This window comes from Neofelis nebulosa, chromosome 9, assembly GCF_028018385.1.
Source record: "Neofelis nebulosa isolate mNeoNeb1 chromosome 9, mNeoNeb1.pri, whole genome shotgun sequence".
Classification (NCBI taxonomy): Eukaryota; Metazoa; Chordata; class Mammalia; order Carnivora; family Felidae; genus Neofelis; species Neofelis nebulosa.
In genome coordinates, this window is record NC_080790.1 from 32,249,496 (window position 1) to 32,262,431 (window position 12,936).

The 12,936-nt window shown below is 42.8% G+C and overlaps 1 protein-coding gene across 3 annotated transcripts in view; it reads right to left on the reverse strand.

Annotated features, from left to right (window-relative positions):
* CDKL4 (cyclin dependent kinase like 4) overlaps positions 1 to 12,936 on the reverse strand; it is a 54,676-nt gene that overhangs the window by 17,904 nt on the left and 23,836 nt on the right. For all 3 annotated transcript variants that reach the window (XM_058683129.1, XM_058683130.1, XM_058683131.1), the window contains exons 4-6: positions 8,398 to 8,470; positions 2,256 to 2,346; positions 924 to 1,121 (exon numbers count right to left, since the gene is read on the reverse strand). In XM_058683129.1, the coding sequence (XP_058539112.1) occupies positions 924 to 1,121; positions 2,256 to 2,346; positions 8,398 to 8,470 (362 nt within the window). The remainder of the gene's footprint in view (positions 1 to 923; positions 1,122 to 2,255; positions 2,347 to 8,397; positions 8,471 to 12,936) is intronic.

Below are 12,936 nucleotides of genomic sequence, written 5' to 3' on the forward strand. Positions count from 1 at the left end.
TTATTTTGAGAAGGAGAGAATGGGGGAGGGGCAGAGAGAGAGAGAATCCCAAGCAGGCCCTGTGCTGTCAGCATAGAGCCCGATGAGGGTCTCGATCTCATGAACTGAGAGATCATGACCTGTGCTGAAATCAAGAGTCAGATGCTTAACTGACTGAGCCACCCAGGCGCCCCAGTGATCCATAAATTCTTTTTTTTTTTTTTAATTTTAAAAAAAAAATTTTTTTTATGTTTTTTATTTATTTTTGGGACAGAGAGAGACAGAGCATGAACGGGCAGGAGAGGGGCAGAGAGAGAGGGAGACACAGAATCCGAAACAGGCTCCAGGCTCCGAGCCATCAGCCCAGAGCCTGACGCGGGGCTCGAACTCACAGACCGCGAGATCGTGACCTGGCTGAAGTCGGACGCTTAACCGACTGCACCACCCAGGCGCCCCTGATCCATAAATTCTTAAGTGCTATATACAAAGGAGCAGAGTCAAGGAGTCGCAACAGAGACTGTAGAGCCTACAAAACCTAAAATATTTACCATCAGGCCCTTTATAGAAAAGTCTGCTGACCCCTGCTCCACAGTAAAGGGGGAAGACTCCTCTTTTACAGTGGGCAGAAATCACATTTGATCAAACCTCTCTTAGAGTAAGCTCTATGCGGATGACTCATATCCCCTATCTTAGCCTGATGTGGAAAGTAAGTGTGTGGTTTATTCCATGGCTAATTGGCTTGACTTGGAAAGGAATCTGAAAACTCCTCAGTGCGAGGAGTTATGGCTCCACATTGAGAAAATGGTTGGGCTTTGGCTACAACCCAGAACAAGCATCCTGAGCGGCACTTTGGAGGAGCAAGAAAGCTCTTGCTGCGCATTACAGGAATGTACCATTGCTATAACAATTTAGCAACTCTGTAAGCTATAAAATGCAACTCCTACCCAGTGTTCTGATGATCAGATACAGCTGGTCCACATCTGATCTTCCGGGCCACAGTGGCTGGCCTGTCAGAAGCTCTGCAAAAACGCAACCCGTAGCCCATATGTCTACTGAAGAGCCATACTGCGTGTCTCCCACAAGAAGTTCAGGAGCTCGGTACCATCTGGTAGCGACGTAATCAGTGTAGGCATCTCCTGGAACTGCAAATGCGTCAATCAGATCAGGTGGGTCGCATTCTTGTGACACATGAACTACTCCCGAGAGCAGGTCAGGCATTCAGGTAAGCTTCAGTAACTCGGAGGCCACAGCACTCCTAACCGTTGATGCGGTGAGGCACTGATTGAGTAAATAGTTCCACTGTGCACTCGGTCAGTAAGTTCAACTCCCGGGGGTCCCTCAGCTAGTGAGCCTCTACATCATCCCCCACAGAGAGGCAGGTGGGAATGAGGATTTCTGTAGTGCAACTTCAGGTTGAAAACAACTTCCTAGTGCATTGTGAAGCCCCTTGTGTCTGGTCCTATCAGGATCCCGATTATGGACACACCTGCCTTCCGATGAGTTGTTGCAAATACAGGTTTTGCCTGCGGTGCAGTTCTAGATTCAGGGAGAAATAATGGTCTATTCCCCTTTCCCTTTGGTTACCCCCATCCCCACGACTGGGATGACTTCCCTTTTCTTAGCACTGTCTCTGAATCCTCTCCTTAATTTTCCATTTACTCTCCTAGTCTTACCAACTACATAGTTTTTCCCGACCTCTCTAGCACACAGGGAACCTTCTCCAGGGAAGGATCTGGACCCTCACTTTGGTACTTCTTTGCGAATCATTTTGTATTATTCTTTTGGTTCCTTTACTTCAATTATAAGTGCATGAAGAGCAGAAATACATCTTATAATTCTTTTCCTCTTCTCTACAAGGCAAAGCACATACGTGTGACATCCAATAAATTCTAGTGGAGTGGAGCACAGTTGAGGTGCAAACCCATGTCCTGGCTAGAAGGTAAAAGTGAACTCTTCCTCTCTGAATAATAACAACATCACATTTAGCATACATTCAGTATCTAAAGTAAGATCTGATATCATTTCATAATCCTCTGCATTGGATGAGTCCATAAAAAATTGCTACTTATGGGGCACCCGGATGGTTCAGTCAGTTAAGCCTCTGACTCTTGATTTGGGCTCAGGTCATGAACTCACAGTTTGTGAGTTTGGGCCCTGCATCGGGCTCTGTGCTGACAGCACAGATCCTCTTGGGGATTCTCTCTCTTTCTCTCTCTCTCTCTCCCCCACCCCTGCCTCTCAAAATAAATAAACTTAAAAAAAAAAATGCTACTTACTGAGAATTCGTGCAAACCCAAAGTCACAGATCTTGATTATTCCTTGCTTAGTTATTAGAATATTTTCAGGTTTTACATCTCTGTGAATACACTGTAAGATAACACTGGATCATTTCTCTGAGCCATCAAAACGACAAAGCATAAACATTAACTATTAGTTTCAATGATAAACACAGCCTATGAGATTCAAACAAATATGCTTTTCCTTCATTTTCCTAAAAGAACGTTAGTGGGCAAATTTCCACCTGTAAATCTTACCGTAACAAAAGAAAAAAGTCAAAATGCTGCTATATAAGTGAAGAAATTGACATCATAATTGTTAGATATGAAAACTTTTTTTTTCTTGGAGAAGGTGGTGTCACACAAGTATTTTTGCCACTTTTTACTGCACTCTACTTAAACCGGAAGAGGTGAAGCCCTAGATGAGATTAGACTCCATGTAGCTCTAATAACTCCTGCCAGCCAAGAATCACAATCTAGGTTGAATAAGTATTGCAGATTTGAGACACTGGGAAAAGATCTGAATGACAACAACAACAACAACAACAACAACAAACTCGCTTAAAAATTGGCTTGTAATTAGAGTGACCATATTATTTGTTGCCTGAATCGGGACGTGTGAAAGGGGCTCTGTTAGTAACTATGCCAGGACAACAGAAACAAACCACAACTGTCCTGGGAAAGCTGAGATGTATGGTCACCTACTTCTGGAGAGACACTAAAGCCTTCGGCATCAGGGGATGAGAACCACTTATTCTTCCTCAGCACGAGCTAACCTGGAAGGATCAGCAGCTCTCCTGAGAGATGCCCACCCAGCACTGTCCAGGTTCCCGCTGGGAGAGCGGGACACCACTGTGAGGCGCTGTCACCTCCGACAGGCTCCCGCTATCCCTCTAGAGGCAGAGACCTTACAATTGGCTGCCTCACTGTAATGGCCTTGGATGGGGCAGGTGCCCCTCGCTGGATGTGCGAGGGCCAAGCTGGGGTAAGGATGAAGGCGGGCTGAGTGAGCCTCACTCATCGCTGTTCCAGAAATGATTGTTCCATGTAATGGAGACCCTCTCGCCCAGAACACAACTCGGGCCCTATTCTTCAGAACTTTATCTTTCTGTGCCTCCTTCCCGAACAAGCAAACAGCTAGAAATGATGTCCCTCTTCTTCTACAGCTCAGCCCTCATACAGAGCTCTGTCCTTTTCAGAGCACTTGCCCACGAATTCATTCCCGCAACAACCTTGTGACTGCAGATGGCCACTGACAGGGTCTCTGGATTAAGCGTCACAATCATCCACTCCTTTTGCCTCACTTCTCTGCTGTGCTGTCAGTCCCTTTATATATTCCTGCCAAAATAGCAATTTTGCAATAATTTTTCTTTGCTTCTATGATAGCTATCTGGGAAGAGAAAAAGCTGAGTCCTAAATTCATTTTAGGTCACAAAAATGGCAGTGGTAGTAGAAGCTGGTTCCTATTTGGTCTCAATTATTATCAATTGTCTCATAATTTATATGACTAACAGGAGAAATTTCTAGGTGTCTTTAAAGTCCTAAGGCCTTGCATATTAATTAAAAAAATACATTGTTGTAATATAAACCAACACAGTTTTGACGTCCGACCTTTTAAGCAACACATTTATGAAACTTGAATTAACGCTGAGTCGTACTCACAATAGTTGGTGATTTACTAGGAACAGGTTATGTCCCTTAAAAGAGTTTGTATCATATTCTAAAACTTCTGGACTATGTGTGGCATTACCAAGCAAATGGGCTCACACTGACATTTGACTTTTGGCCTATTTAAATACGATTTTTGGATGTAATGCAAATCCATGTGAAATTTTTAGCAATTTATTTTCCAACCAAAAAATACAAAGGCAAAAACGAAGCACTGATGTGTCCCAAAGAAATAGAAAAATTATTGGTGTAGGTGCAGGTAAGAGAGACTACTATTAAGAGGAATAGGATGTTGAAGAAGAAAAAAGTAAAAATCCCTGGAACAGTAAGAAGTCCAGCACGGAGAAGGGGAGATGCTTAGGCAGACAGCATCCACTTCCCCGCTGCAAAGCCACACTCAGTGCAAACTCTGCAAGCCTCTTGCAATCAGGTTACTTTCCACCAAAGAGCAAGAAACCTGCCTGTCAGTGTGACAGAAGCAGGTCCTTTCAGTAACTTGGGTTGCATACACGGCTTTTAGAAAATGTTGCTCAAGTTGGGTCATTGTGGCTAATGTATAATCTCTTTTTTACTGGCTCACAAGCCAACAAGAAGAGGTATCCATGACCCCCAATGTTAAGAATCATCTCCAGAAACTTCTACAAATTGCTTCTTATACAACCTGATCGAATAATGGTTTTCTATTCTTTTTTTTTTTTTTAAAGATTTTGTTTTTTAAGTAATCTCTATACCCAATGTGGGGCTTGAACTCATGACCTGAGATCCAAGAGTTACATGCTCCACTGGCTGAGCCAGCCAGATGCCCCTAAATAATAGTTTGTGGGGCACATGGGTGGCTCAGTCTGTGGAGCGTCCAACTCTTGATTTGGGTTCGGGTCCTGATCTCATGGTTGAGATGAGTGTGCAGCCTGCTTGGGATTCTCTCTCTCTCTCTCTCTCTCTCTCTCTCTCTCTCTCTCTCAAAAAGTTTACTATTATTTGAGAAGATTGTTCTCTTTGAGCTTTAGAGATGGATACTGATACAGCAGTGAGGAAAGCGACCTCCTTCTTGACAATGAGAACGTTAATATTAACAAGATGATGATGGATGTTGCAGCCCCAAAGACACACGTCTTTGAAAGTCACTGTAGTTTTGTTGTTTTGAGATGAAGTTCTTTTTGTCTATTATATCAAGTATATAAAAATCCATGTGTTCATAATGATGCTCAATGGGTCACTTAGATAACTTATCCTGGCAATATTAAAGGGTAAGAAAGAACAAAATGAGTAGGTATTTTCTCGAGTCCAGTGCTTCTCAAAATTTAATGTGCACATGAATCTCCTGGAGATCTTGTTAAAATGCAGATTCTGATTCAGTAGATCTAGGGTGGGCCTGATGTTCTGCATTCCTAAAGAGCTCCCAGGGGATCTCTGTGAAGCACACATTGAGTAACAATGCCTCAATCCCTTATAACTTTAACCTTCCTTGTCTGGGTTAGGATCACCACTCTGGGGATAATAAGGTAGTCATGGTCTTATATATGACCTAACTCGTTTCCTTTGCATGCATTTCAGTGATAAAATAAAAAGATACACAAAGGCTTACCAGTGCATAAAAAAAATGAGATAAACAGAGTTCAAAAGTAATTCCTATGTTGGAGGAGGGAAGTTTGTCTGAAAAAAATATCAATTTTTAATAGAGGTCATAGATTGGGGTGCCTGGGTGGCTTCACTCGGTTAAGCACTGACTCCTGATTTCAGCTCAGGTCATGATCTCATAGTTCATGGGATCAAGCTGTGCATTGGGCTCCATGCTGACAGTGTTGAGCCTGTTTGGGAGTCTCCCTGTCCCTCTCTCTCTGCCCCTCCCCACTTGTGTTCTCTCTCTCTCTCTCTCTCTCTCAAGATAAGTAAATAAACATAAAAAAAATAAAGGTCAAAGATAATTGATTAGAGATTTTAAAGCTTAAGATATAGAACATGTTGTTCCAAGCAGAGAAATGATGGCAGTTGCATTGAGTTATAATAATGTTTGGATTTGTGAAATAGTAAGTCACAATCATGTAGGTAAGTTGACTGACTGACTGGCTGACTGTCTGATTAATTCATTCATTCATCCAGTTATTCAATAAATATTTATTGAGTGAGAACCTTTTATATAAAAAGACCCAGGCTAGGTATTAAAGAGATACAGAGATAAATCAGTCCAGATACTGCATTCAGGCTTATAACCTAGTACACAGGTAAGTGCCTGATTATATAAGGATGGGGTACAAACACTTATGGTAAATAGAATTTTTTAAAAGTCATTTTAATTACCCATAAGACTCCTACAGGAATCTTAGGTAAACTGTAATACCTCTGATATGGTGGGAAGCAACAGAGATGTGGTTTTGATTCAGCATCATCTTTAGTAAGTATTTAAAAGCACAGTTTGCATCGTGAAGAACAGGCTTATGTATTTTGTGAACACTATCTCTCTATACTTAAAAAAAATTTTTTTAAATGTTTTTATTTATTTTGAAACAGAGAGAGACAGAGTGTGAGAGTGTGAGAGTGGGAGGCGCAGAGAGAGAGGGAGACACAGAATCCAAAGCAGGCTCCAGGCTCTGAGCTGTCACCACAGAGTCCGATGCGGGGCTCAAACTCACGGACTGTGAGATCATGACCCGAGTCGAAGTTGGACGTTTAACCGACTGAGCCACCCAGGCACACCTCTCTATACTTTATTAATACAAAATATAAGCTTCTGATTGATCTCAATGAACTCTTCATTAACTTCCTTACAACTAAAGGAAGCTTCCACTAAGTATTGAAATCCATTTCCATGATTTTGCATTCTTTTCCAGCGATCCTAGACAATGATAGACATTCTGCTGGCATTAAATTGACCATAATGTAGTCTGTACCTTTGAGCAGGCACTGCCTCTGTCTAGGCACCAACTCAAAAGGTCTAGAGTTATTTTTTAAAAACTATCATTATAGCAAGAGTCCCCAGAAGCCAACTTAAAGAAGCTCCCACTGGCCCAAGATGGGACAATTTGAACATCAGAGAGAATGATGAAAGCAAAGGATTGAAACACATCAATATATAAAATCCATAAATTTGTTTTTTTTAAAATTTTTTTTTCAACGTTTTTTATTTATTTTTGGGACAGAGAGAGACAGAGCATGAACGGGGAGGGGCAGAGAGAGAGGGAGACACAGAATCGGAAACAGGCTCCAGGCTCCGAGCCATCAGCCCAGAGCCTGACGCGGGGCTCGAACTCACAGACCGCGAGATCGTGACCTGGCTGAAGTTGGACGCTTAACCGACTGCGCCACCCAGGCGCCCCCATAAATTTGTTTTTAAAAAACTTTTTTTTAAGGTTTCTTCATTTTTTCAGAGACAGAGAGAGACAGAGTGTGAGCATGGGAGGGGCAGAGAGAGAGGGAGACACAGAATCTGAAACAGGCTCCAGACTCTGAGCTGTCGGCACAGAGCCCGAGACGGGGCCTCCACGAACTCACGGATGGCAAGATCATGACCTGAGCCGAAGTTGGATGCTTAACCGACTGAGCCACCCAGGCACCCCTAAAACCCATAAATTTGAAATGATGCCTGCATTCCACCCCAAACCCTTCATTATTCAATCTTGGAGGTTGTTAACATAACAACTTATCACTATGAGCACTGACAAGTAAAGGAAATAATCACATCTTTTTTCTGACGGTATTTTACAGTAGCCAGAGTCCATGAGGGTAGGTTGTTCTCCATAGAATTTGAATTCATAAATGCAGAAGAAATAACAGATTTCAAAAGTCACCATCAAACTGTCTTCATAAGACCTCCAAGGGGGTTGATACATGCTCAAGTTTGAAAACTATGGGTGTAAAAAACTAATAATGAAAACATTTTAGAAAAAGGATAGAGGAAGGGGGACTGTTAGAGAATAAAAGACTCAAGAAACATAAGAACAAAATCAAACTGGGGCGCCTGGGTGGCTCAGTCGATTAAGCGACTGACTTCGGCTCAGGTCATGATCTCATGGTTTGTGGGTTCAAGTCCCATTTTGGGTTCTGTGCTGATAGCTCAGAGCCTGGAGCCTGCTTCGGATTCTGTGTCTCCCTCTCTCTCTGCGCCTCCCCCGCTCACAGTCTGTCTCTGTCTCTCAGAAATAGATAAACGTTAAAAAAAATTAAAAAAACAAAACAAAAACAAAATCAAATCAAGTGCCATGGGGAGTTACACATCCTGCAAACTTATTTCAATTTAAATATGACCACAGGAATCATCAGCAGGATAGCAAAAGGAACAGCAAGTTTATACAAATTTTTAATTCATAAGGAATTAGTAATCTGGTTCTTACAGAAATTGGGAAAAAAAGCCATGACTTGTTTTTCCCATATTCTGTAGCTTTCTTCCTTTCCCTCCGTCTTTGGCTCTTTAAATGGATCATTGAGCTATTGAGAAGAAAAGAATAAATTGACAAATATATTAGAAAATGTTACTTACGTTATGTTTGTGACAGAAATTAAGAGCTTGAAGTGTTTGCCATAATATACTTTTGATCATTCCATCAGCAACTCTGGCGGGGAAAGAAAATTAAAAAGGAATTGAAAACTCCAAAGCTGAAGCGTCAGGGCCAAGAGCTGGGAACAGAAATGGAATGCATAGGGCATGTCATGGCCAACAAACAGGGTGCAAAGGGTGTGTTGGAAATACATTTTCTTAATGTGTTAATGAAAACTCCTTTACTATATTTTCATTATAGATATACAATTTTCTTTTGTAATTTAAAAACTTTAGATCTGCAAAAATGATACATGCTTATCACAAAAATCCAAACACTACAGACAAGCAAAAGAATACAAAGTGTTGACTCAAAACTTGCTACCCCAAAATAATTGCTGGAATGCACAGGCATCTGTGTTTCTTCAGGCATCTCTGTTCCTCTCCCTCTCTCTGTCTCTCTCTGCATTTACTTTTCATTTTTTTGTTTTTATTTTTCATTTTTTATTTTTACTTTTGAGAGGGAAAGGGCAGGGGAGGGGCAGAGAGAGAGGGAGACACAGAATCCGAAGCGGGCTCTGAGCTGTTGGCACAGAGCCTGACGCAGGGCTCCAACTTGCGAACCGCGAGATCACGACCTGAGCTGAAGGACGTTTAACGGACTGAGCCACCCAGGCGTCCCTGCATTTACTTTTTAACTTTAATTTTAAATATATGTGTTCATATGGCTCAACATTTAAAGAGTATAAAAGCATATCCGTGATGAAATCTCTGTCACACCTGGCTAGTCATACATTTCTCTTCTGCAACTCCCCCCACCTCTTTCAGAAACAGTTTAATACATAGCAGCACAAATACTAATACGTTTACACCTATTTCATGGTCTCATTGTACGGATGTGTCATAGTTTACTTACTTAGTTCCCACTGGTGAGCAATTAGGTTGACCCAATTTTATGCCTAGAAACAACATGTCAATGAACATCTGTAATCATCTTTTTAAGGTAAGTTCTAGAGGTGGGATTTCTAAGGCTAACGGTAGGCACAAGTTACATTTTGACTCTGCAGGTAGGACCTGTAGGAGGAAGGGCAAACTGGAAGACTGACTTCCGAGGGTTTGGTGGTAAACACACTCGCACACATGCTACAGTTGTTTTGTAAGTTTCGTACACCCGGCAAGCAGGCAGGTCCCCAGCCAGGGGAAGCCAGGGAGAACACAGCCCCCAGGAGGATGGAAGGCTGGATGCTTCTTGTCCCTGCAGAGCCCTGGAAATACGGGAAGGTATTTTCCATTGCGGAAATGGAGATCTGGGTAACCTCCACTCCATCTGGGACGAGTCTATTTCGTGTAGCCATCTCTGTAAATGATAGCAATTACATTCCCCGTAACTTTCTGCTGACATTTTGCCATTGCTCACATCACTGTCCCTCTGAAGACGTTTTCAGTTACATACTTCCAAACTACCTTCTCTAAGAAAGGTTAGACCCATTAACGCTCCCACCAAACATCTGCGCGTCGAAGCCCCTGTCCCCTCATTGTCTTGCCAACAGCCGGTTTTGCCAATGTTATGTTTGCCAATCTGTGGTTAAAATAAGAAGCTCATTTTGGTTTTCATTTCCATTTTACTAATTACTAGTGACTTTTAATTTTCACATGATTATTGGACATTACATTTCTTCCTTTGTGTTCTTCCTGTTCATGGCCTTTATGTCTTTTTTGACTGGTCTGTTTACTCTTTTTAAAATTGATTCATGAAGGGACGCCTGGGTGGCTCAGTCAGTTAAGCGTCCGACTTCAGCTCAGGTCATGATCTCATGGTTCATGGGTTTGAGCCCTGCAACGGGTTTTGTGCTGACAGCTCTGAGCCTGGATCCTGCTTCGGGTTCCATGTCTCCCTCTCTCTCTGCTCCTCCCCCACGCATGCTCTGTCTTTCTCTGTCTCTCAAAAATAAATAAAAACTTTAAAAAGTTTTTTTAAGTTGATTTATGAAGGCTCACCATACACTGGAGTCAGCATGTGTGCCGCAAATATTTTTATCCGGGTGTTGTTTGTTTTTCAACCCTATTCATGGAGATGGGGGTTGCTGGTTGCATAGTTTCAAAAATCTGAAACACAAGATGTCTTTTGCTAAATGCCTACTGTAAAATTTTTTAATTAAAAAATTTAGGATTATCGAATATCCCAAACACACCTAGTCATTCAGCTTTAATATTTTATCATATTTGGAAATGTAAATCCTATGTTTAGATCAATTTTTTAGAAGTTTCTATTTATTTTGAGAGACAGAGAGAGTGCATGTGGGGGAGGGGCAGAGAGAGAGGAAGAATCCCAAGTGGGATCCACCTGTCAGTGAGGAGCCCCATGTGGGGCTCGAACTCACCAACAGTGAGATCGTGACCTGAACAGAAATCAAGAGCCAGACGCTTAACTGACTGAGCCACCCAGGCGCCCCTAGATCACTTTTTACAAACTAAACTCATCCTGCAGGTGTCGCTGGTCCACACAAGACACCACCGTGTGGAGCTGGGGCATATATGGAGAAGCAGCAAGTGTGTGGAGGTATTTTTCTCAGGGCAGTTTTCTGATCTCAGGTCACAATTATGGCGGCATGTTCTTGATGTTCACAGGATGACGGCAGCCCTTTGACTCCAGCTCTTCTAATTATTAAGTATTATTAATATTGTGAAAGCCCCTAATTCTCAGTATTAAATCCCTTTCCACTGGAAGTATCTAGAGCCATTTCTGTTTCCCACACTGAATTCTGACATAACTTGATCTTTTTCCCCTCTTTGCCCAGAGCCAAGCTTGGAGACATCGCTTAAACGTTTTTGTAATAGAATAGTAGAGCCATTTTTGAGCACTATGAGGCACGGTTCAAATCCCTGCTTCCAAGTTTTATAGCCTTGGGCCAGTTATATGTGCTTTCAGTGTTCCTCATGTGTAAAAATGGAACAGTGCCCTGCAAGTTTATTAAGAAGTCTATGCCCTAAGAGTCTGGGTTTTAGTATCTCCATAGGTTCAGGAAGTGAGGGTCTGAGATCAGGTGAGGCCAGTAGATGGGACTCAGACGCTATACAAAGACAAGAAGAGCCTCAAAAGACTAGCAACAGGCCCTGAGGTAAGAAAGAATGGGGAGTGTGGGAAAAGCAATAAGGAGGCCAGTGTGGCCAAAGCATGAGTGAAGAAGGTGAGGCTGGCAGAGGCCAAGTCACGGAGGGATTACAGATCTGGGTAGGTAGTTTGGATTTTACTGGGAATCTAAAGGAAAGTCATTGAAAGGACTCAAGAAGGCAAGCGGCATAATATGGAGAATGGATTTCTGGGGGCAAAGCAGATACAGGAAGGTTAATTAGGTGGCAAATTTAATAATGCTGGTGAGACCTGGTGATTCTGATTACAGTGGTGGTGGTGGAGGGAAGGGAGGTGGATTTCAGTCCTTGTGAGGGACCAGCAAGAGTAACACCGGACCCGATTCATGCAGAAATGGAATGCCAGGTGGGATCAAAGGACGGCTGGCACAGGGGCTCAAGTCCTGGGATCGGGAAACAAGGTGGGGACTGGCAGGACCCAGGGTTCTAGCGTCGATAACATGGAATCAGGCATGAACTAATGCCATAGGGAAGTCCCGAGCTCTCACTGTGGAAGAGGAGTGTTTGTTTCATGGCATCTCACATCAAGTGTCATGGCGTGGCCCTACACAGAATAGTCAGCTCAGATTCCAAGAAGGCAGGTTCCATCACAGGCAACACAACATATATACAAAATACCAACTACGAACAGATACCACTGACCCTACAAAGAGAAGATAGTTATCAAAGAGAATACAGATTCACACAGTGCTCATTCCAGAAAGATAGAGAGTTGCAACATTATTCAGCCACAGGCAGCATTTCTCAAAGTGTTCTGAAGGGAAATAAAACCTTCTGAAGAAGTCAACTGACACTCAGTGTTTAAATATCATCCTCTGGGGGAGTGCAGAAACGGATATTGCAAGGAATAATGAAGGCCTCAGAGCAAAAACTAGACATCCTAGCTCAAGACTGTAATAAGGGTGGCGCCATCAGGGAATTCAGGCTGGATTGCTCAGGGGACTTCTCTCTCTCTCTCTCTCGGTCACTCAGGGGAATCCTGATGCTCACATCAGAACGCAGCATCTTTGTTTTAATTTGTTATATAACTTAATATGGGAAAACCTGATTTCATTGTCAGGACCCGAGATGAAAGGAGTCCTTCTCGGTAAACCCTTGGTATCCTAGAATGAAAGCCAACCTAATTACTCTGGTCTACCAGCCCCTTCACACTGTCCTCCTCCCCTTCTGTCTCCTCCCACATTCCCACAGGTACTCTGCCCCAGCCCCATCGGTTCCTGCCATTCCCTGAACATGCCTAGGCTTGCGACCCCCAGATCTTTGTGTTTATGGTCCATTCTCCTCCTTTCCCTAGGCATTCCCTGACTCCTTGTGCTTTCTTTCAATTCAAGGACTTTGTCTTGTCCCTTATTGAAGCTCCGGGGCCTAGAAAGGTACCTGGTATCCATTAGG